We start from the raw sequence: 24,629 nt of genomic DNA, 5'->3' as shown, positions 1-24,629 counted from the left end.
GTCTGGGTGGTGTAGTTGGTTATCACGCTAGTCTCACACACTAGAGGTCCCCGGTTCGAACCCGGGCTCAGACAATTTAAATTTAATGTTTTATTTTTCCTGAAACTTTTTATCTCTATTATAGAAACAATAGATAAAGACGCATGATATTAAGTTAATCTATTTAATAATCCATTACGATCCTTTAAGGCTGAGATATATAATTTATGTTAGTTATCATTTGAATATTATCAAAAATCTCTGCTTCGTTTCATACGTTATCTTCAAGGGGTGACCTTTATAGCTCTACATGAGACAGTTTGCAACTGGTTTAATTCATTTTTAGCATGAAGTTTATCCACTGCTTTATTCATTTTAGCATGGATGAAATAGAAATAGTTCTAATTTATCAATCGAAAGGTGTACAAGAATTAATACTGTTTTGGAGAACTAGAAAGATATGATGAATTTGTTCATGAGGTTACAAGATGGTCCTTTCATCCTGAAGGATAGAAATATTGCTCATGAGTAATCTATCCAAGTTCTTGTATCAAGAATAAAAAAGAAGAACAAAATCTATAAAGTGGAGCAATCTGAAGTTTTTAAGAAAAAGATATAGATAAAAAAACACAAAATGTTTTTGAAGTTTCATTATATTTCGGAGTTTGATTCGGAAGTACTGAAATGAGCAGAAATATCAGATTTAATTAAGTTTCCTGTCATTAATTAGCAATTAAGAGAGAATGTTACTAAATTTATTACGACTAATTAGAGTTATTAGTATTACCGTAATTTGAAATAAACTGAGCCTTTTTGCTCAAGTGACTAATTTTTCATGCGATGCTAGGAGAAATAAATGCTATGCTAATGCAACACAATGCTGATATCACCGAGAATGGGAAAGAAAGCATCCTGCTGATTTCAAATCTATAGTCGTCCATTCAATTTGAATTTATGGTTGCGATTAGGCCTCACATTTTACAAAACTCCAGGCATAAACAACCTCCATTCACTGTAGTAGCTTCTTTATCAGATCTCATCAGCTCAGATCATCAGAGATGCAAAGATCATTTTCCCCATTCCTGGAGCACGCATAGGAAAAAAAACAAGAGAAACTGCAACACATTATTTTCTTCATGGCTACAAAACTCGATACATTGTTCCATTGGCAACATTCTTCTCAATATTTCAGCAATCATTAATATGTTAACAATTATGCTATTTCTCAGCCTGTAATGTATGGAGCGTTACAAGACATTGTACATGACCTTGGCAGATACTGTAGTTTGTTATTGCCTTGTCGGCGTAATAGTGTGATGTACTAAGTGGATAACTGAGAGCCTAACTAGACAACTATAGTAACAGAATGAAAAAAATAAAGAGACCAACCGAGTAAGATCAACATTAACATTAGCTTTTTCTTTGCTTTGCTTCAAATCTATGTTGCGACCAGAAAAGCATATCGCATTCCTGTTATGATGGCAGCAACTCTTGAAGCAATCACCATGAAATCTCCTTTTTTAAGAAGTGTTTACTTAGGGACTTGATGGACAAATGGGTATGCCCGTCTTCCTCTTCCTCCCTAGAATGGATGCCCTTTCTAATCTTGAACCACCCTCGCGCCATTTCTTAAATGCTTGCATTGAAGACCTAGCAGCATCGAATACTTCAAAGAGAAAAAACAAATAGCATATATCATTGTCATGAAGCAGCTGTAAAATAAAGGTGGAACAGAAGTTTATCAAGAAAGTCTCACACTGAGATTCCTCTTTTGTAAGGCGTGCCACAAATTTGGGAACTGTTGCCACAGGAGCACTATGGGACTTGCTTAGTATCTCCTTGTACCTACTCGAGAATGCATCACGAAGAAAATCTCGAATTGTTTTGTCGCCAACCCTACCGATCGTCAGAATGTTGAGAGATTAGAACTGAAAGCCTGCTACTCATTAATGATCTCCAATTAAAAAATTGTAAACCTCAAAATGCACGTCTGAGCACTTTGATCTAAGCAACAACCGCACAGAGGAAAACAAGTTGGAGTAGCAATCATAAATATCTGTGAAGAATATGAATAAAGAATATGGATACACAATAGACATATATATTCAAAGGGAAATCTGCAAAAACATGCTACATTTTAGCAATTTTATGGCTCAAACCCTATATTGTCACTATTTGCAAATCACTCCCTATGTTTTCTCAAAAAAATGCTCAAACTAAACGCAACAATTACCTACTCCAACAGAAATTAGCTACCTCTCGAATTAAACTGATTGAAGTACGAAAAAATTCCTAGTCTTTTGCCTGAAGGAAATCTTCACCCATGTCTCCCAGCTCATATTGCCACCAAGCCCACCAGTTGCTGCCGCATTGAACCAATGCTCTATCATCCATGAGTGTGCATTCAGTCTCCCTAAACCCCACTTCTCTCCTTCCCAATCACGAAAACCCAAATCTTTGCACAATCAACATAATCCTTGTCTCACCCTTCACAATCCAAGAAGTCAAGAGAACTATGTATAAATAGTCATGGATTGCAATATCGGTCAATCCCGAGACATACGTTGGACTAAATGTTGTTTGGATTAAACATATTTTCATGAATTGATCAAGTTTATTTCTCTTCCCCATTCTCAACCTAGGCTCCCCCCCCCCCCCCCCGCGTCAGACCTCTCCTACTCCTTAGGCACCGACCACCCTTTCCCCCCTCTTCCTTCACCCTTTATCATGTGCAAACCTTACCTGAAAGCCCCACGTCCAAGCCTCCATCTCCACTATCATCACCATGTCGAATGCTACCACCGTTGCCTCCATCTTTATCCACGATCTCTCCTCTTCATTCCACCACCCCTCACTCACCCTAGAACACTAAACACCTTAGCCACCCTCCATAACCTCACCACATTATGGACTCCATTAGAGACCTGCAACTCCACTTTTAGCCCTCTAATTCGATATCACCTCCACTCTCCTCCAACACTACCACCAAAACTTTGCCAATATTTGACCTAGCTATGATTCAAATCTGAAAAGGGCGTGAATATTAAAATTGTAGATCAAAATGTTATGGAATGAACCCATCTGATTTTATAATTTTCCAGCATCAAACGAATATTTTCCTCTGACTACGCAAACCGCCTTCCTGCACCCAATCTTGACTTAGTAGCTGAGATTAGGTCATAAGAACAGTAGTACCCTCATGTACGGTTTCTAGGGTAACCCAATCATCTTTAGCAACTTCATATGTAGATGTTCTTTGGAATTCATTTGATAAAACATAACTGAAAATAACATTTATGACCTTACTATTCCAACTAACTTTCTTATAGTCTAATTTCTCCCAAGACTTAACAAGTTTATCAACAAGCTCATTGTCTATAAGTGCATAGGTACACTCCAACCGTTTACTACGACAAACCAAATGCATTCATCTATTGACTTCATGAAGGCTCTCATCTTAACCTTACAGTAGCCATAATTCGCTCCATCAAGAATTAGAGACCTGATCAAGGATTGCCTATCTCTATGGAAATCCATGCCTAGTAGATCTATCTCTAAATTAAAAGTCTACTCTGATACTAATTAAAAAACTAAATATGTATATATATCTAAACCCTAGGCATGATTCCCAACCATTTGCTTAAATAACAACACGAAATAATAATCAACGAATAAAGCGAGGATGAAAATGTTGCGGTTCTTGATTTAGGTACATAGTGGACATGATTAAACCGTTTCAAATTGTATCAATTTTTGTTTATGTTTTACGAAAATAAGATGATTTATGACGGGTGCATTCGAATGCAAATGGATGGCATTCGAACGCAGCGTTTCGAACGCCTAATTTGCATTCACACATCTAGAGAATGATTTTTGACCATTCGAATGCTTGATTTCGCATTCACACATTCAAAACCCTATTTTGGAGCGTTCGAACGCGATCGGAGGATGTTCGAATGCGCAACGGATAAGTTGAGTCATAATAAAATTTATTTAGGATTTTTGGCTAGCCTCAATATATGTGGAAAAGTAACCAACTTGGAATAATTGATTATTAGAACTTGTTTTGCATCTAGACTTGAACCAACTTCTCCTTCCTCCCCTCGGTATCCAACCCAAGATCTAGACTTGAAAAATGATATTTCTTCAAAAACTTCTTCTCAAAGCAATGACCCACGTCCTCTAGGGTTAGGGCATCCTAACCCTTAAATGCCTTACGAAAATAAAGTTAAATTCAAGTCAAATTAGATCTCACAGAATCCCAGATTTCACAAAATTTCATAACCATGTTCGAACGCAAGTCGATCGCGTTCAAATAACCTAACTTGAACTCCAAGTGTGTTCGAACGGTCGAAAACCTGCTTCTATATCTTCAAATGACTTCGAACATTTTCCAAGGCACATTTGAATGGCCAAAAACATGCTTCTATATCTTCGAACGATCCACAAGATGCATTCGAACGCATTTCAAACGCTTCGACTTATTTGCTTTAAATTTAGAAAATCTTTACCATATATTATCAAAACTTATAAATATGTTCATATACATATATAAAACCATTTAAAATATTTTATACACATTTGCCAACACTAAAAACCTAATACAGCTTTTAAATTGGTTAGGATTTTCAGTGCTTATATGGGTCTCAAAAGTAACAAGATGCCTTTCAATTCCTTTATATTCTAAAAAGGAAAGGAAAAAATAATATGCTTCTATATCCAATAAACCCAATAAACATCTGAATATTATTGCACCTGATACGAATCCAAAATGGAGACTATTATATTCTTTTTTATTTACCAGCCGATTATTAGCATGCATAAAGCCTTTAGGAGAATAATAACTATGGCAATTCAGAATTATAATAGACTGTCTTTTCATTGAGTATCTTAAACAAAACCATGCAACAAAAGCAAGTCATATACTACCATTTTAGTTTCACTTTTTTCATCTTTTAGTCTCATCACAAGAAATATAAACAACATTGTTCCTCATAATCCTAATTTCTTTCAGATTGCATCAGACACAGCTCCAAGCCTCCAAATAACTACACTTCATCCTCCAACTCTTGTACGTCATACATTACTAGTGCATCTTGCTATGATCCCCAACTTGGTGATATAAGAATGACATTAGAAGTCAAATCACCTTGTTGAGATTTCTTTTGAGGTATTAATAGCTACAAAATCAAGAAAGTATTAGTTTATTTCAAGGTTCTGAAACTTGTTATCGGAATTGGAATCTGCTGCTAGAGAAAAAAGGTACGTATTGACTACATCAATCGTATTGACCGCCCATATCTAGGGCTGTCCAATTTTATAAAAATCGGTCAATGCGGCCGCCCCACAAACAGCCCAGGTGGCCTAGGCTTGGCGGCCAGGCTACTTAGGCCTTCTTAGCGAGTCACGAAATAGCGTGGCAGACTGCCAAAGCGCGTAGCGGGCTAAGTGGCCTGCTAAATTTTTTTGCGAGCCAATGGCAATGGATCTGATTCAATATCAGGTTAGATCTTCAGGCTAACTTGTTAATCGTTTAAAAAAACTAACCCTATCATTCTCTATCCTCACTCTCGATCTCTTCGAGCCCTAAAAATCGCCTCCCTCCCTCAACCTCCATCAGCCTCCTCATCTCTAGTTTTCTCCATCTCTCCGAGGCTTCGAGCAACAGTGAGAAATTGATGCTGGCAAGCAAGCAGCCGAGCACAGTCTTCCATTTCACCGAGCATAGCCTTTCCTTTCACAGCTCTGAGCGGCAACTGAGATATTTTTTTTCTCTTTCCCTTGCACTCTCAATGGTCGCCGAGGGTGAAAGGCTGCCAAGGCTTCTTTTTTCCTTCTTCCCTTTCTCCTCTTTCTCCTTTTCACCGCCGGCTTTCTTCGCTTTCTATTTTCTTCACTGCTACAGTAATTAACACAGAAAAAGGGGTTGATTAAGTAACTAAAGAAACAAGGAACGCATTGCTTCTCTGCTTCTTTAGCTTTCTTTAATTTTTTCACAATTTCACTAATTCACTGTCTCATGATTCCTTACTCCTTTGTGATAGACTGATAGTTGATTAATGAATAATGATTATTAAGCTAATTAATTTGCTAAATGCTAATTGTAGATAAGAAAGCTGACAGCGTTAGTTTTTTAATTAGTAACTAGAAAACTAACACTATCAAACACTGACTATCATTGTAATTACTAATTACTATAATTAGTAATTTAAATGTAGATTTCTTTGAATTCTTTCAAAGTTGGACACTCTAACTATCACCGTTAGCTAATTGCTTAATTTGTTATACTAGAGGAATCAATTACTAATTAGAAAGCTAGAGATAATAATTATTTTATATTGTCTTGAAATTTTTTGAATCTTGATTCAAAAAAAGATACTTCTTCTGCCCTTAGTAATTTATTTTTGACTATTAATCTGATATGCTAGTTAGTTTGTAACTTTGTTAATCCGATATGTTAGACTGCTAGTTAGTGTATTAATCTCATATGCTAGTTAGTTTGTGAATTAATCAATTATTCAATTACTTATTATTTTGCTATTTAATTTGTGAATTACCCAATGGCCTCAATTTTATATACAAAGTAAAAGTAATCAGAAATGGCAATTAATTTCTCTCAAAAAGCATTTGTGGCTAGGTCTACATCATCTAAATATTTTGTGCCTGTTGGCTCTAATAATCTAGGGTGAAAATATGGATACATTTCTAATAAAAATAACGCCAACACAATGAAATATTAATTTTGTGAGAAGGTCACTAAGGGAGGAAGTAGTAGATTTAAAAAACATATTGCAGCCATTAGAGGTCATGTTGCACCTTGTCCAAAAGCTAGTGATGAGGCAAAAAAAAATTATCAAGGATCATCTACAAGAGAATCAAAAGAAAAAGAAAGAGAAATCAAGAGAGGCAGCAGAATTAGAGGTAGAAGTAAACATATGTAGAGAGAATGAAAATTTAGATATTTCAGATAGTGACAGGAAAAGACCAAGTACATATGAACATAAAATATTCCTTTGCAAAAAAAGAAAGAGATAAAGTGAACTACTTAGCTCATTGAGTTTATAAATGTTGGCATCTTTCTTAATGCTATCAATGATAAAGCATTTCATATATTAATGGAAGCAAATAGTCAATATAGCCCAGGGTATAAGCTAGCATCTATCCATGAATTGTGTGAGCCACTTTTAAAGAAGCAAGTGGCTAAAACAAATGATGATTTAGAGAATCATAGGATTGCATGGAAAAAAATGGTTGCTCAATTTTGACTAATGCTTGGACAGATCGAAAAGGAAGAAGCATTATGAATTTATGAGCGAGTTATGAGTTGGGAGTTAGTTTTCTACGTTATATTGATTGCTCTAAAGACTCGCATACAAGTGAATACATCTATAATATTATTATTGATGGTATCAAAAAAGTGGGAGAGGAGAATGTTCTCGAAATTATGACTGATAATACTACTGCTAATTTAGCAAATGTACAGTTACTAAAAAATAAATATCCCCACAAATGAAGCACGGCCACGGACACAGGACAGAGACACAACACGATACGGACACGGCGACACGGCAAATTTTGAAAATATAGGACACGGACACGGCAAAATAAATAAATAAAAAAATAAAAATATATATATTATTGATACATCTAAAGTAAAAGTTTGCAATCTAATAGTGTTAAATACACATACATCAAGCTATAAGAACTAAGAAGTATCATTCAAAAAACTAAGAAGTATACATCAAGCTGTAAGAACTAATTTAAAGATAAGAACAAAATTGAAAGATAATCAAAAGTGTACAAAATTCTAAAAAAGTATCAGATTATTATTACAAGCTCCAAAAGTGCAAAACATCTCCAACTGTCCAAGTAACTGAGTTCCACATAGCAACATAAGGTAGATCATTCATCTTCAACTGCCTCATTGCCTTCATTAGCAAACATTATAGTCTCCAAATCCGGTTCATCAAATTAAGAGATCAGCAAACTCCAACATTCCTACACCATTAAAGGAATCATAAAAATATCCTCCGACATCCCACATTTTGGTCTCCTCTCTCAAATAATCTAGAGACCTCCTTAATAGAAGGCAAAGATTAGTATGCACATATACTAAATCTTTAGCTCTTTGTGGAGTTATCTTGTTCCATTTCAATGAATGGATGAAAGAATAGGTGCTCCAGTTCCTCTCACAACCTGAAGAAGAGCAAGGTTGCCCAAGTAACCTAAGTGCTAAATTCTGAAGAATAAGAGCAGAAGCACCATGAGCAACCCACTACATGTTTGGATCAAACTCATTTCTATTTGCTATCGAATCATACTCAGCAAAACTTTTAATTGATGTACAGAAACTAGTATACTCTTGGTATGCTATTTTTCATTCTTCTGCATTTGGAAATAACCTTTTTAAGCATTTATTTCTCATATTAGAAATTTCCAAATCCTTATGCGGTGGTACACGATTTGGATCCTCTTGAATCCATGATAAGCTATAATACATATTAACATAATCATCTAATTAGTAAACAATAGCAATAAAAGAACAATAAAAATTGTAATCATAAAAAAGAGGACTATAGAAATTAAAATAACCTTGGATTCAAAGAATGTGCCAAACAATGTAATGGTGTATTGCTTTTGTCCCATCCATCCACTAGGATCTTGTGCACCATTGAATAAAAAATAGATTCCTCACCTTCTTTCTTGTGTTCATGCATAAATATGATTGTTTTCACCTTTTCAATCATTGTAACCCACATTTCATATATCAAATGTAAGCATGGTTTATCTATGTCTGCAACCTGTAGCATACTGTATATAGGCTCTGTGATAGCAAGTATATATTCAATTTTATCCCACCAAATATCATTGAGGACTTTATCTTTGACAAATTGTGCTTTGCCAATATCATCTTCCCTATAAGAACTCTATTTATCACTTATTATCATTGATTGAAGACCTTTTTTGATCTTTCTAAATCTTTTCAACATTATAATCACCGAAGCAAAGTGAGTCTCCACAATAGCAATCAATTTTAAGTTAACAAATTCATTAAAAATAGCCAACCTCATTGAATGTTGCATGATGAAATTTTTTATGCACATTACATCCCCTGCAATTACTGAAATCCAACTACACTCATCAAACACAATCTCATTTGTCTCAGTGTTTTTTGCTGCACATACGTTCTTCAAAGCTAAGTTGAGAGTGTGAACTACACATGGAGTCCAAAAAATGTGAGAAAATCTTGTTTCAACAAGCATCCTTGCTGCCTTACAAACAGGTGCATTATCCGTAACCACTCGAACTATATTATGAGGTCCAACTTCTTCAATGATTTTAATGATCAAATTAGAGATAAAAAATTTGTCTTTATATTCTCCTTCACAATTCACGGCTCTCAAGAACATAGGCCCACTCTCAGTCACCGCTAAAAAATTTATAAGTGATTTCCTCTGTGCATCAGTCCAACCATCACATAAAATACTTAACCCTTTCTCCCCCCATGTGCTTCTAATAGGGTTTAGCAACATCTTAATATTTGCTCTCTTTTGTTGGAGTAGTGTAGTTCTCAACATATTATAGCCAAGAGGCACAAATCCAGAAATATTATTATTTACTGTAAATTGAAAGGCTCTAACATAGTGAGGGTTTCTTGCCAGATGAAAAGGCAACCCAACTGAATAAAACATTCTTGCAATCTCACAATATAATTGATTGTGAACACCAAAATTAAATAACTTCTCAATAGGTGTCATTCATGTTACTCTTTTTTTTCTTGATGTTCCTCCCATATCAAAACCTAAACTTCCAACTGAGCTACTAGAAGATACCGCTTGTCCAAATTTTAGCAAAGGAATTTGTTTAGACATCGAATTTTTAATTCTCAACTCGGCCATATCAACAACCCTTTTCATTTCCATAACATGTTCACTACTCACTTTTGGACAACATCTAATTCCATGCCCACTAATTTTCAGCAAATGAGCCTTTACTCTATAATATGATTCCTTGTAGACTTGTTGACAATAATTACATCTAAAGTTATGATTTTCTCCACCTTCTCCCAATTTCTCCATCTTAGTAACATATCTCTAGAAATGAGCATTATCATCCACATAAGATACTGTATTTTGACTAGAATCAGCACTATTTTCAGTATTCATTTTTCTTCAAACGCAATAAAACTACATTAATAAAGAGATATGTATTAGTAGATTAACAATTTAACAGATAGAGAAGCTTTAACACTATTTAACAATTTAATAACAGAGATTAAAATACTAACATAAATTAAAATAATTTAATAGAGAGAGAGTGAGACAGCGAGAGAATGAGAGAGAGACAGCGACAGAGAGAGACAGAGAGAGAATAAGAGAAAGGGAGGGAGGAAGAGACAGAGACATAGACAGAGAGAGAGACAGAGGGAGGGAGAGAGGAAGAGATAGAAACAAAGACAGAGAGAGATAATGAGAGAGAGGGAGGGAGTTAGGAAGAGACAGACAGAGAGAAAGACAGAGAGAATGAGAGAAAGGGAGGGAGGGAGGAAGAGACAGAGAATGAGAAAGGGAGGGAGAGAGGAAGGGAGGAACATAGAGAGAGAGACAGACAGGGAGAGAGAAGAACATGCATCCTAACCATGCTTAGCTCGTCACGCTCGCTCAACAGCCCGTCGCGCCTTGAATAGTCCCTCGGCAGCTGCTCGAGGGTTTTAGGGCTTCAATCAGACGATTCGTCGCTCAACAGTGAAGGTGAGAACGACGATTTGGGTTTTAGATTTTATTATCAGGTTTGGATCCGAGTTAACAACATTTGACCAAACCTTACCCGACCCGTTAAACATTATCTAAAATACCGCCTGTGTCCCCACCCATGTCCCAACAGTGTTCGATATTTATTTTTTTTGGAAACTCCAGACACGTGTCCGACACGTGTTGGACACGGACACCTCCTGGGAGAGGTGTTCGTGCTTCATTGATCCCCACATATACTGAATATCTTATGCCACCTATTGTATATATTTAATATTGGAGAGGATATCTAAGGAACGAATGATTAAAGGAGCAATTGAACATAGGAGATAAATCACGGTATTCATTTATGGATGTCATAAGACATTAAGTAATGATGCGTCAATTCACACAATAAAAAGGAGATCATGAGACCTAGAATTACAAGATTTGCTACTTCTTTTCTTACATTACAAAGTCTTTTAGAGAAGAAAGAAAAATTAAGACTTATGTTTACTTCTGATGAATATTTAACATAAAAATGATCAAAAACTGCTTAGGGAAAGATAGCTTACTCTACTATTCTCAATAATCAATTTTAGAGGTAAGTGTCATTAGCAGTTAAAATTTTCACTCTTGGTTAAGTTACTTCGAGTTGTTGATAATAAAATAAGGCCACTAATAGAATTTATATATGGTGGGTTGAAGGATGTTAAAAAGGAAATTAAGAATATTTTCAGTAATAATGAGACTTCTTGCAAGTTGTTCCTCAATGCAATTGATCACTGCATAAATGGAAAGCTTAATATGCATGTCTATGCTACTGCATATTATTTAAATCCATACTACTTTTATAGAGATTGTCATAAAATGAAGAGTGATGTAAACGTAATGAATGGTGTTCTTAATTGTATTGATAACTTCTACCAAAATATGTCCATTCAAGTGCACATTATAAATGTGGAGATGAGAGCATATAAAGATGCTACTAAAAATTTTGGCAGACCACTAACAAGATTAGCAAGAAAAGTTAATAACGATGAAATCAACCCAGATATATTTAATAGTTTAACATTTGTAATCAATGTATTGAAAAGCGGAAAAGGCGGCCGCCAGGGCGGCGCACCAGCCGCCCCGCCACTCGTCCTGGCGCTGGTAGAAGGTGGTCTGCCGCATTGGCGGGCCGCCTAAATGCTAAAAAAAGCTAGCAGGCCGCACGGGCTGATAAGGCGGGCTAGCGCTTTGGCCCGCCAAACCCGCCTTCTTGGGTTTGGCGATAGTGGATCGGATTATCCACTATCCACTAAAAAAACTAACCAAACCATTAACCATTAATATTTCCTCTCTCTCTCACTAAAATCCCTAAATCCCTAATCTCTCTCTCGCTGCGCCCTCTCTCTCTCTCGCTACGCCCTCTCTCAGTGTGCCCTCTCTCTTTCGCTGCGCTCTCTCTCTCTCACTGCGCCCTTTCTCTCTCGCTGCGCCCTCTCTCTCACTGCGCCCGCTCTAGCTGCGCCTGCAATCGCTGCAGAGGTATGGGCCCCTCTCTCACTCTCTCTCTCTCTCTCTCTCTCTCTCTCTCTCTCTCTCTCTCTCTCTCTCTCTCACTCCTCTCTCACATTTTCACTGTCTCACACCGAAGTAGTTAAATTTTTTTTTAATTTTCAATTCTGTCTAAAGTAGTTAAATCTTAACACTGTTAGTTACTTAGTAATTATATGATAATAATGATAATATGTTCGTTAATTAGTTAATGATGGTTAATTACTTCATTCAGAAATTAATTTAGTAATTATCTGATAATATGTTTTTCAGTTTTTCTCTGTTTCAGTGTTTCTTATTACTTAATTCCTCTAGTTAATTTAGAAATTAATTGAAGTAGTTATCTGGTATTCTGCTAATTTGTTGAATACTTGAAATGTTAATTAGTAATCTGTTAATAATTGTTAATTACTTAATTCATAAATTAATTTAGCTATCTGATAAGTGATAATATGTTTTTCAGTTTTTCTCTATTTCTTATTACTTAGTTCCTCATTTCTTAATTCTGTCTCTAATTCTATTAATTAATGGTCATAAGTGATAATCTATCTCTAATTCTGTTAATTAAGATTTAAGATTGTTAATTATTTGATTCAGAAACTAATTCAGTAATTGTCTGATAATATGTTTTCTCTGTTTCTTATTTCTTAACTCCTCTAATTAATTCAGAAATTAAGATTTAATAGTGAGTTAATTTTTAGTGTTAATCTGTTTCTAACCTTTCTCTTGAATTAGTAAATTACTGGATTAAGTTATTAAGTATTAACTAGAGAGTAAATTAGTAATCAATAATTAGTAAATAACTAAATATCTTACTATCTATTTTACTAGAGGAGGTAAAGTAGTAATTAATTACTATTTTTAAGTCTGAAATATGAATTATGAATTATCAATCATATTTGTTTTTTGCCCAATTTCATTACAGAATACAGGTAGTCAAATATGACCACTAATTCCTCTCAAACACCGTCTGTGGTTGGGTCAACTTCATCTGAATTTTTTGTGCCTATTGGCTCCAATGATCCAGGGTGGCAATATGGATACCTTCCAAATAAAATCGATGCCAACACGGTAAAATGTAGATTTTGTGGGAAGATTACTAAGGGAGGAATTAATAGATTTAAGAAGCATATTGCTCATGTTAGAGGTGATCTTGCGCCTTGTCCAAAAGCTACAGGATGAGGCAAAAAAATTATTAAAGAGCATATAGAGGGGAACAAAAGGAGAAGAGAGGATAAATCAAAAAAGGAAGCAGAATTGAGAACAGAAGTAAATATATTTGGAGAAAAGAAAGATCCAGAAATTTTAGAAGTTGGAAGTAAAAGGCCAAGAAGTAGAGATCCTTTAGACAAATACACATCTATTGATCCAAAAGTTTCAATTAGAGAGCGGGGGAAGATGGTACAGACAAATATAAAAGATACTTTTGCAAAAGAATAAAGAGATAGAGTGCTAATGTACTTAGCTCATTGGGTTTATAAGTGTGGCATTCCCTTTAATGCTGTTACTGATAAATCATTTCATGTTTTGATCGAAGCAGTTGGTCAGTATGGTCCGGGGTGGTTCAAGCCGGCAACTATGCATGAGTTACGTGAGTCACGTTTGAAGAAGCAAGTGACTAAAACAAATGATGATTTAGAGAACCATAGAGCTGCATGGAAGAAAAATGGCTGCTCCATTTTAACTGATGCTTGGACAGATCGAAAAGGAAGAAGCATTATGAATTTATGTGTCAATTGTGAGCTGGGGATTAGTTTTCTACGTTCAGTTGATTGTTCTAAAGATTCACATACAGGTGAATACATTCACAATATTGTTGTTGAGGGTATCAAGGAAGTGGGAGAGGAAAATGTACTTCAAGTTGTGACTGATAATGCTGTTGCTAATTTAGCAGTTGCACGGTTGCTAAAGCAAAATTATTCTCGTATATATTGGACATCTTGTGCTACCCACTGTATAGATTTGATGTTAGAGATGATATCAAAGGAATGAAGGATTAAGGGTTCAATTGAACGTGGAAAGGAAATCACTGTGTTCATTTATGGACATCACAAAACATTAAGTTTGATGCGTCAGTTTACACAAAAAAGGGAGATCATGAGACCCGAGGTTACAAGATTTGCCACTTCATTTCTCACATTACAGAGTATTTTGGAGAAGAAAGAAAAATTAAGACTTATGTTTACTTCCGATGAATTTTTAAGTTGCAAATGGTCAAAAACTACTAAAGGAAAGAGGGTTTATTCTACTATCCTCAATAACCAATTTTGGAGGCAAGTGTCATTAGCAATTAAAGTATTCACTCCTTTGGTGAAGTTGCTACGAGTTATTGATGGTGAAAAAATGCCACCAATGGGATTCATATATGGTGGATTGAAAGATGTCAAGAAAGAAATAAAGAATATTTTCAATAATAATGAGACATCTTCCAAGCCCTTTTTAGATGCAATTGATCACTACACAAATAGAAAGCTTGATACACATCTCCACGCTACTGCATATTACTTAAATCCATACTATTTTTATAGAGATTTGGATGAGATGGAGACTGACTTTAATGTAATGGATGGTGTTTTTAGTTGTATTGAGAACTTTTATCCAGATCAAACCATTCAAGTTCACATTTCAAATGTGGAGATAAAAGCATATAAGGATGCCACTGGGATATTTGGGAGACCACTAGCAAGATTGACAAAAGAAGTTATTAATGATGAATTCAACCCAGGTAATAATTATTAATTAGCATATGTTGTAAAAGTGTAAAATATGTCTTTTACAATTTTATTCTTTGTATGTTACTAAGTTACTTTTTAATTTTTATGGTTATAGCTCATTGGTGGAGTGTATATGGAGCCGGTGCCCCCTACTTGAAATGTATGGCGGTTAAGATTCTTAATTTAACATGTAGCTCCTCAGGATGTGAAAGAAATTAGAGCTCCTTTGAATGGGTAATATATCATTAATCATTGTATTGACTAAGCTAAATTGATGAATTTTATTATCAAATTGATTTAGTCTTTGATTTGATGATTTCAAATTCATTCAAAGAAGAGAAATAGATTGGAAGTGAAAGGCTAAATGATCTTGTTTATGTACAATTTAATGCAAGAATGAAGGATCGAAAGATAGCAAAAGAGAAAGATCCAGTCGTTTCAAAAGAAAGAAATAATGCAAGGGAATGGTTGGATAATAATCATGTAGAGCAAGAGGTCTTTCTGGGTGAAGGGTTAACTTGGGAGAAAGTGACAGAAGCATCAAGGGTCAAAGAATATTTAAGATCAAGAAGGAGCACTAGATCTACTCAAGCTACTACTAGTAGCACTCCTTCCACTTCTCTAGATGAGCAATTAATTGAGTCGGATGAAGAAACAGATGATGAGGATGATGTTGAGCTAGAATTTGATGATGATTCCGATGATAATCTTTTAGTAGATGAAGTTCCTCTCATAGATTGTGAAAAAGATTAGAAGATGGCCTTTATATTATAATTGTGAACTTGTTATGAATTTGATAATTTTGAATTTTTGATTATATGTTATTTGTTATGGACCTTATGATTTTGATATGTTTTATCATATTATTTATTATGACTTATGATTGTGAACTTGTTGCTAGGAACTTATGGTTGTGATAATTTTGAATCTTTGATGATGTATTTATGTTATTATAGTTGTGAATTATAGTTATGTTATTGTGATTGTGAATTGTGATTATGTTATTATGGTTGTGAATTGTGATTATATTATTTAGTATTTTATTTTAGAACTTGTTGCTATTTATGTATTTATGTTATTATGGTTGTGAATTATGATTATGTATATTATATATGTTTATTTATTTATTTATAATTTTTTTATATTAAAAATGCTAGACCACCTGCCATCCGTGGCCGCCTTTCAAAACATTGTTTGTAATCAAGCATGTCTTTTAGTCTTATCATTTATGTCTGTTAATACATTACTAAGTTACTTTCTAATTTATCCGATTATTAGTTCATTGGTGAAGTGTGTATGGAGGTGACACCTTTTACCTAAACAACATAACAATTAAGATTTTTAATTTGACATGTAACTCGTCTAGATTTGGAAGAAATTAGAGCTCATTTGAATGGGTAATGTATTATTGTATTGATTAAGTTGTCGATTCTAAATTATAATCGACTCATATTAATTTGGTCTTTGATATTAGATTCATTCAAAGAAGAGAAATAGATTAGAAGTGAAAAGATTTAATGATCTAATTTATGTACAATTTAATACAAGAGAAAAAGATCGAAAGATAACAAAAAAAAAGATCCTATGGCTTCAAAAGAGAGAAATAATGCAATTGATTAGTCAAATAATGATCCTCAAGAATAAGAGGTCTTCCCAGGTGAAGGGTTAGCTTGAGAGATGGTGACAAAAGCATCAGGTGTGAAAGAATTTTTATTATTAAGAGCGCTAGAGTTGCTCAAGCTACTACTAGTAGCACTCCATCCAATTCTCTAGATGAGCAATTGATCCAGTCAAATAAGAAAACAAAAGACGGTGATTATGTTGAGCTAAAGCTTGATAATGATTCAGATGATAATTTGTTGGCAAATGAAGCTCCACTCGAAGATTGTAAAGAACACTAGAAATCTAATTTTGAATGTGAACTTATTATAAATATGATTCTTGTGATGATTGTGAACATGTTAGATATTTGGATACGATAATTGTGAACTTATTGTGAATTTGATAATTTTGAATCTTTGATCATATTATTTGTTTTAGATATTTGGTTGTGAATTTTGTGAACTTTTTATGAATTTGATGATTTTTAATCTTTGATCATGTTATTTGTTTCAGATATTCAGTTGTGATGTTTATGAACTCTTTACAATTGTAAATTGTGAATTGTGATTATGTTATTTGATACTGTAGCACAGTGCATCGTTACAAATTCTATATATACTATATTAGCATTAAAAATTATAAATATATTATATATAAATTTTTTTTAATATAAAAATGCTAGGCTGCCTTGTCACCCCCCTTCTGCCTTAGCACTAGCTAGTGAGGTGACTGCCCGTTATCTGCAGCTGCCTTTCAAATTACTAGGGCTGTCAAAAAAGCTCACTGGCTCACGAGGCTCGTAAGCTTAACTCATTTAGAGCTCTAAATGAGTCGAGCCGAGCTGAATTAGCTCAAAATATATATTATTATATTAAGTCTACTTATTTATCTAAGGTTATCTAGCACAATTGGTAAGAATACTTTTATTCTCACCCATGACTCGTGTTCAATTCATAGATGGTAAATTTTTCTATGTAGTGTATTAAATTTTTTAAATGAAGTTATAACTTTAGACCTATATCGAAAGTGAAAAAAATTAAAATGGCCTTTACATATCATCTCTTAAACATTAAAATGTGTTCTCTCCAAAAATAATATTTAACATTTTAGAAACGAGCCACTCGAGTCGGGCCAACTCAATATTAGTATGAGGGGAGCCGAACTGAGCCTCTATTAATTAGCTCGTCTTGATCTCGAGCTCGAGCCGAGCTAGAGTAATATCCATTTTGAGCCGAGCCGAGCTCAACTCAGTTCGCTCGAACTCGACTCGTGTACACCCTACCCACCATAATCAGATTATTTTTTAATTACATAAAATTCTAAATATTATTTAAAAATGCAAAAAAAATTCTAACAATTTAGAAATAATAGTAGAAAAATAAGAAAACAAAAATTAGTCACATATGAAGCTTAAAAAATTTAAAAAAAAAAAAAAGCTCACTCAAAATCATAATGAATTCCGACCTAAATTTAGTAAATTTTTATGCTCATAAATTACTGCTACAAAAGCAAGATGAAGAGATATCTCTCTTTTTACAATTGTTTTGCAGCAATAAAAAAATCAGAGCTAAAGAGTGTACAGAGAGACGAAAAATGGAAAAAAAACACCCACCTAAATTCACTAGAGTGCAGAATAGCTAAAGGGAGCTCACAGGATCAACCACCAAATGAGATTAGTGAAGTGTGAGAGGTGAGAGAAGAAATCCAACCCTGGCCAATTCTAGAGCAAAAAACTAGTTTAGGGACAGGATCGAGATCAGCCAATTTTGCAAACCATGATTTTATTTATTTTAGCATAGAAAAAATCCTAGATATTGAAAATGGCACTTATTCTACATATTCTGTATAAAATCATCAGAAAAGTGTAATAGCAAAGTTGGCTTCATAGTTGTATCTTTATCACACATCTCATGTAATACTTGAATAATCACGCATCTTAAATCTTGATAACTGAACCTATAATACAAAATAATATCATCAAAAGCAAACACAATATATGGCAGCTTAAAGGATAAAGACTTACAGAGGAACAATTTTGCAACCTAACTCATAAAAGTAGGGGCAGCGAGTCCTAAGATCCACGCATGCTGCATCAGCCTTGATTTCCTTTCTAGTCCTGTAGCATTGTTGTAGACAATTTGCTAATGTCATAATCAGTAACATTTTGATTTTCTTTGTTATGTTCAACTTATCATCAAGTAATTTACTTCTCCATCAAAGCAAGAAAATCTAGCAAAGTTGAATGATTCAGTAATGCAAAGTATTAGTTACAAACTGGATAAAGTAACTCAAAATTTCAACCATCCCAGAACTAGGGGTATTATATGTCTTGTATGATTCAAGGGATATCCTATCTTATAGCATATGCCACTTTTGAAATTATCATGGAGGAAGCACTTACCTGGATACCTACAGATTTATAGATATCAATGAGCAATAATGGTCATGCCAATCGGCACACCTCTGCCGACCGGCACTTGTTGTGCCAATGAGGGCATGACTTTGCTTTGCATCGACACGAGTTTTTTATTGTTATTTTTTATGTTTTTACACTTCAAAAACTAATTTTGGATGTACAAGCTAGATTAACTTCATATCAGTTGATTTAAACCCAAAATTTTATATTTGCAAATTTTTAGCTAAAATTTCAATATAATTAAATTTCCTCTAATTTTTGAAAATCCGAAATTGATACGTCAAATTCATTCAAATTTGGTCAAATTTGATATAGGAATTGTTAGATTAATTACCTTCAACTAGATTTTAGTGTCAACTTTGAATTATTATCAAAAAATGAATGTCTTCTTCAATCATATTAGGTATTCAATCATCTTTCTATGTACCTGTTGTTATATTTTTAATAAAATAGATTATTTACAACATTATCTATGGATAAAAGACTAATGTAGAATTTAATACATATATTCAACCCAAAAGCTAGGGATTATCGTGCCAAAAACACTATAAACATCTTTAAATACCTTAAAGAATTTATTAAAAATATGTCAATGGTACGCAGGGGCGTACCGAAGCCATGCCGACCGACACACCCTCTGCCAACTAGGATCGGCATGATCATCATTGTTAAGTTGTATATAATGCAAACTTCTAACAATTAAGTAGGTCATATCATTGTAGAAATTAATCTACTTCTACTTCCTAACCCATAACCAACTCTCTTCTTATCTCTTTTCAAATGAATGGATAGCAATATATTTCCAGAATATACACAACGAAATCAAGTTGTCGAATACAAAATAGCAGTGTATAAGGAAACTGAACATACTTTTGGCTGAAGCAGGCAGGAGAATTAATTGATAATACTTGTCTCAGGAACAACTCATGAGAAAGCCAAAATGGTAAGTCCACCTTAGCACCCTTTTCAACCTAGATGAGGAGGACAGATTATTAGAACTAGACAGCAAAGAGCTATTTGCACATGATCAGAAACTTACACTGTTTGTCTCAGAACCAGGATCTAGCAGGCCAACTCCATGAGCTCCCACTTGAAAAACAACTGAAATAGGCTGCCAAACATAACATCAATGTCAACAGAAAATCGGTCAATAACCTTGCCACTGAGATGTATGCACACATTATTAAGTGTTCTGACCTCCTCTTCCATGAGAATGTCATCCATGTCATAATATCTAGCCATTGCTTTTGGCAGAACTGAAAAACAGCAGTTGCTCCTTCTCTAGTTTGAAAAGTGTCTGCGACAACTCTTAACAGCAAATAACAGTACTTTTAAAACATCAAACTGCCGAAAATGAGAGTTGTTAGGTCTTTAACAGAAAAAGAAACTGCACTTGAAGGGCCCTAAGCTTCAAATGTGTACTGGATGTATGGATGCAGTTTCTTTTAACATAATAGATTAATATAAAATCACACTAAGAAAAACAAAAATAAAATTGATTGGAATTGAAGTTTATGCTCCTTTTGTGCTATGGATAAACTACTTTAACATCCCCAATATGATAGAAATAGTAGGCCATAATGAGGAAGACTGGACTCCTAGTTCTAGAATATCAGCAAAGTAGTTATAAACATGCATGCTAAATTAGTTGCAATTGGACTTAAGATTACATCTCTATCCTGATTAAACCTAACTCAATTTTTGCTGCTTGTCCTAGTGTGTTTACAACTTTGTTGAAATGTTCTTTGCTTCACTATGTATGTTAATGATGTGTAATCATTTTGGATAAATAAAGTTATATTGTTGTGGTGGCTTTCACTTCTCTCACAGGAATACGTTTATTATGTTTTCATTTCCATAGACAATCTTGGAGTCATATATAATAAGATGGGTATAGTATTCCAGGTAAGGAAGATGCATGAAGGACATACGATCTACGAACAGCTCTTCAAAGCATGAGACAACAATTAGCAGAAATGGAAAACGTATAAAGCGGCTTAGTAATAAGAAGATTCTTTTAGCTGCTATGCGGCACAATGGGCAAAGAAATTTTGTGATCACCATCACAAGAATAGAAAAGAGAAAATATGAAAGAATAAGTAAAATAGAACTAACAACAAAATTTCATCAAAAATAATATGTTCTCCATCAACTTGTTACGGACCAAATTTGGATATATCTGGACGTAAGAAAGTTATAAAAATTAGTATGATAGTAACCTCAAAAGTTAGAATTCTAATGGTTTTGATTTCAGCTAAATAGGAGGTCGAGATGAAAAGATATAAATAAATTAATAGAGGAATGTCAAAACGGGATAGATTGGTAAATATTCGATATCATGGCAGTCGTCGGAGGGTGGTGGACAGCCGAGGTTGGTGGTGGACGGCCGTATAGTAAGGTGGCTCGTGGTAGAGGATGGTGACTAAGGTTTGAGTGCTTAGAAGAGTTCTATGATTACGATTAACTCTTATGAAGATAAAGACTTATACACTTCGAACTACGATTACGATAAATGCGGTAATAAGAAAATAACTAAACTCAATTAATTCTCAATGCTTTGATACTTGGATGATTGGATAATTAACAAAAAAAGCCCAACCCCTCTATATATAGAAGTCGAGTACAATAAACCTTACTCGGACTAGCCCTAAAGACTTATACACTTCGAATTAAAACATACCTTAGACTAGTCCTAAAAATTTATACGAATCAAACTAGAATTTGCCTTAGAGACTTGCATGACTTAATTGGACTTACCTTAGTGACTTATATGACTTAACTAGACTTACTTTAAAGACTTGCATAAGCATGTATTAATTAAAAGACAAATAAACTCAATCCATCAAGCCTAATATCCCTATGATGTAATCTGATATGACCCAATTCATATTACAAACCACTTCTCCTTACAAAGAGGACAATCCTAAAACAAATAAATTATGAGGATTGTGTTAAGACAATTCACTATTTTTTGAAGCTCGATCTCCCGCCTGGTAAACCATATATCCAAGAGAAACTATGAACCAGAATAGAAGAGCTTGCCCCACCCATGAGTAAATATTTCATAGTACCCTCATTAGACCGTACATCTCTCTTGGTATATCCAGATTATAGGTAAGAACATAAATCAAAACATTCTGGAGCTACAAAGATAGTTATTAAATCGTTAGCACCACGTAAATCTCATATTTGGTACAAAAATACTAGACAAAATTAAAAATAAAATTGGATTAGTTATCCGTAGACCCACCATAATCTCATGTTTGGTAAGAAAATACTAGGCAGAATTAGGAGTCCGAATTGGATGTCATATCACCGATAAAAGAGGATATATCATCCGACCCCAGGGTGTGCTATATTGCAATTGTATAAGAAAAAATAAATTTAGACATTTAGATACATAAGTAACAAACTAACAATCTTAATTACTTAATTATTTTTATTTTTTAAATTTTATTAGTATTTTATATTGTATATTTATTTAAAGTATTGCTATATTAAAAATCCTTACATTTTTAATCTATTGTCAACCAATATAACATATGGTAAAAAATTCTAATTTCTCCTACTGTATATTGACATCAATTCTAACGTATTTCTCCTATTGGCTATTGCAGATCGACATCAAAGCATTGAAGCATTTTATGCAAAGCCTATACTTACATGAATCAAAGCATTGTATACTAATAGTATAACGTGATCCGCAGAGAAAAACACTGCGGCATTACAAAGAGCCATTCCAGAGCGAGACTATTATTAACAGTCTAAATTTTAGTTGTAAAATTAGAAAAAACTGAAAATTAAGATTAAATTAAGAATTTGCAGGCTTTTCCCGTGGGTTAGCGGGAGCGGAGCCCTTCCAGAAATTCTCAGAGGCGCTGAGCTGAACCCAGGCCTAAGAGTGGATTTGAAAATAACCATCAACCAGCAATTGACGCGCCTCGGTTAAAACTCACTAGCTGCGTCATTCGCCCTAAGCGCAAAGAGGGGAAGAGAGAGCAGTGGAGCCTCACCTTGGTGTCTTTCTCAGTTACGTTGTGAAGGCAGAGCGAAAGAGAGAGCGGAAGTGGAGCAGTGCTCGCCGGAGTCGCCCGTCGCGTGAGGGAGAAGTGGTGCCGTCGTCGTCGTCGGAGGTGGCTATAGTTTTCTCCTCCTCGTCTCACTCGTCGCTTAGTGTCGCCGTCGCGTGAGGGAGGGAGAGAGGAACGTCTAGGGTATTCTCATCGGGTGTCGGAAGGCGGCCATTCCTGCAGCTGCTCGGGAGACAGACGGCGGCGCTGCCGTCGAGCCGCTCTGGGGAGATCAATGGAGGGAGATCAATGGAGGGAGAAAAGAGGGATAGAGAGGGGAGGAGTTCCGCCGTTACGGTGTCGGACTCTTATTCTATTTAAAGAATAAAAAAGACTTTTGGATTGGGCTTAATGGGCTTGGGTCTTAAAACGAAATAAGTTGAACGAAATTTCCCGCCAAACTTTTCAAAAGAGAGAGGGAGCTCGCGGTCTTATGCGGAATCTTTATGTACTACTCTAAGCTAATATTATGTATTTTAACATCCATTCAATTAAAGGTTTTTTTTTTTTTATAAAATAAAATAACACAGTTTTATTATACCATTTAATTTTACTGTAATTTGCTAGTGGGATGTTTGTATAAAATTTGGATATCTTCACATATACAGCATCTACAATTACATCGACTTTAATTATGCTGCTCCAGATGTGAGAGCACTTGCATGCATTATTGGGGAATATCAAAGAATTTGTAGCATCTTACTTATAAATGTTATATATAATATTGAATATTTCTATTCATTTCAGAATTTATCCCATAAATCGTTAGTATCATGCAAACTTTTTAGTGCAACTATGTATTTTTGCACCTTTTTTACTGTATATAATTATCTATAAAATAAAATAAACACTTGTAATATCTACCCCTTTTCTAGGCAAGAGCATTTTTGATACTTAACGAAGAATTAGGGCAACCAATAAACATCTTTATAATACAAACTAGGGATATAACTTTAGGTAGCAAAAATGGCTAGCTAATCAGCGGCTTGATTAGCCTCGCAAAAATATAAATGCTAAACAAAAATTATTCGTAAAGAATAATGCATAATGCATGCACTCACAAATTCATTGATAAGATTCACCTATATCCAATCAATTATAGGAATAATTCTATTTAGACCCGTTCAACTACCACTGTTGTTTTTTTATATTTTCTAAAAATTATTATTACTTATATACATCTTCTAAATAAAGAAAAAAATATTCATATATATTTTTGAATCAAGAAAAAAGTGTAACTATACGAACCAGGAAACCCAAAAAATTAAAATTTTAGTTGGGAGTATATGTGATAAAGAAAAGAAAAGTTCAAAAAATGTACGTTAAAAACTATGATAATTTAAGAGGTCTACGTGAAATTATCTTTAATTATAAACACGAGCCTATAATTTTTATTGTCTTAAATTGGCAAATTAGTTATTGGTCCGAAATATACGCTAGTCAACGGATAGCATTTCTTTACTATCTTTATCCAGTTCCATTATCGCCACTAACACTTCCTATCTAGATTGCCTATAATTTTTATTGGTAATAATTAACACTCCCAGCTCTTTCTCTCTCAATCCCCTTCATGAGA

General features: G+C 34.4%; 1 protein-coding gene, 2 non-coding genes and 2 pseudogenes across 5 annotated transcripts; 2 read left to right on the top strand and 3 right to left on the bottom strand.

The window, feature by feature from the left end:
* On the top strand, positions 1-74 carry TRNAV-CAC (transfer RNA valine (anticodon CAC)). The gene has a single exon. It is a non-coding gene; the product is annotated as a tRNA-Val (tRNA).
* Positions 75-1,081: 1,007 nt separating this feature from the next.
* Positions 1,082-23,372, bottom strand: LOC140791727 (DNA replication complex GINS protein PSF3-like). 3 transcript variants are annotated; one of them, XM_073142366.1, is made up of 7 exons: positions 22,997-23,372; positions 20,181-20,327; positions 20,023-20,094; positions 19,854-19,954; positions 18,591-18,683; positions 1,736-1,875; positions 1,082-1,645 (listed from the first exon to the last, which is right to left on the bottom strand). In XM_073142366.1, exons 2-7 carry the CDS (start codon positions 20,223-20,225, stop codon positions 1,515-1,517), a joined length of 582 nt encoding a protein of 193 aa, XP_072998467.1. In that variant the 5' UTR covers positions 20,226-20,327; positions 22,997-23,372; the 3' UTR covers positions 1,082-1,514. The 3 variants fall into 3 exon arrangements, with proteins under 3 accessions (XP_072998467.1, XP_072998466.1, XP_072998468.1); XM_073142365.1 differs by having other exon boundaries at positions 20,181-20,291; XM_073142367.1 differs by having other exon boundaries at positions 20,181-20,280; positions 22,997-23,341.
* Positions 8,357-10,217, bottom strand: LOC140792090 (uncharacterized; annotated as a pseudogene).
* LOC140792089 (uncharacterized) lies at positions 13,707-15,718 on the top strand (annotated as a pseudogene).
* LOC140793118 (U4 spliceosomal RNA) lies at positions 22,808-22,970 on the bottom strand. Its single transcript, XR_012109884.1, has one exon. It is a non-coding gene; the product is annotated as a U4 spliceosomal RNA (small nuclear RNA).
* Positions 23,373-24,629: the final 1,257 nt, after the last annotated feature.

The sequence above is a fragment of the Typha latifolia genome, chromosome 7 (genome assembly GCF_019914945.1).
Source record: "Typha latifolia isolate L0001 chromosome 7, TyphaL0001v2, whole genome shotgun sequence".
NCBI classification, from domain to species: domain Eukaryota; kingdom Viridiplantae; phylum Streptophyta; class Magnoliopsida; order Poales; family Typhaceae; genus Typha; species Typha latifolia.
Note: the sequence above shows the minus strand (reverse complement) of the source record. Positions and strands in the feature narration are given on the sequence as shown.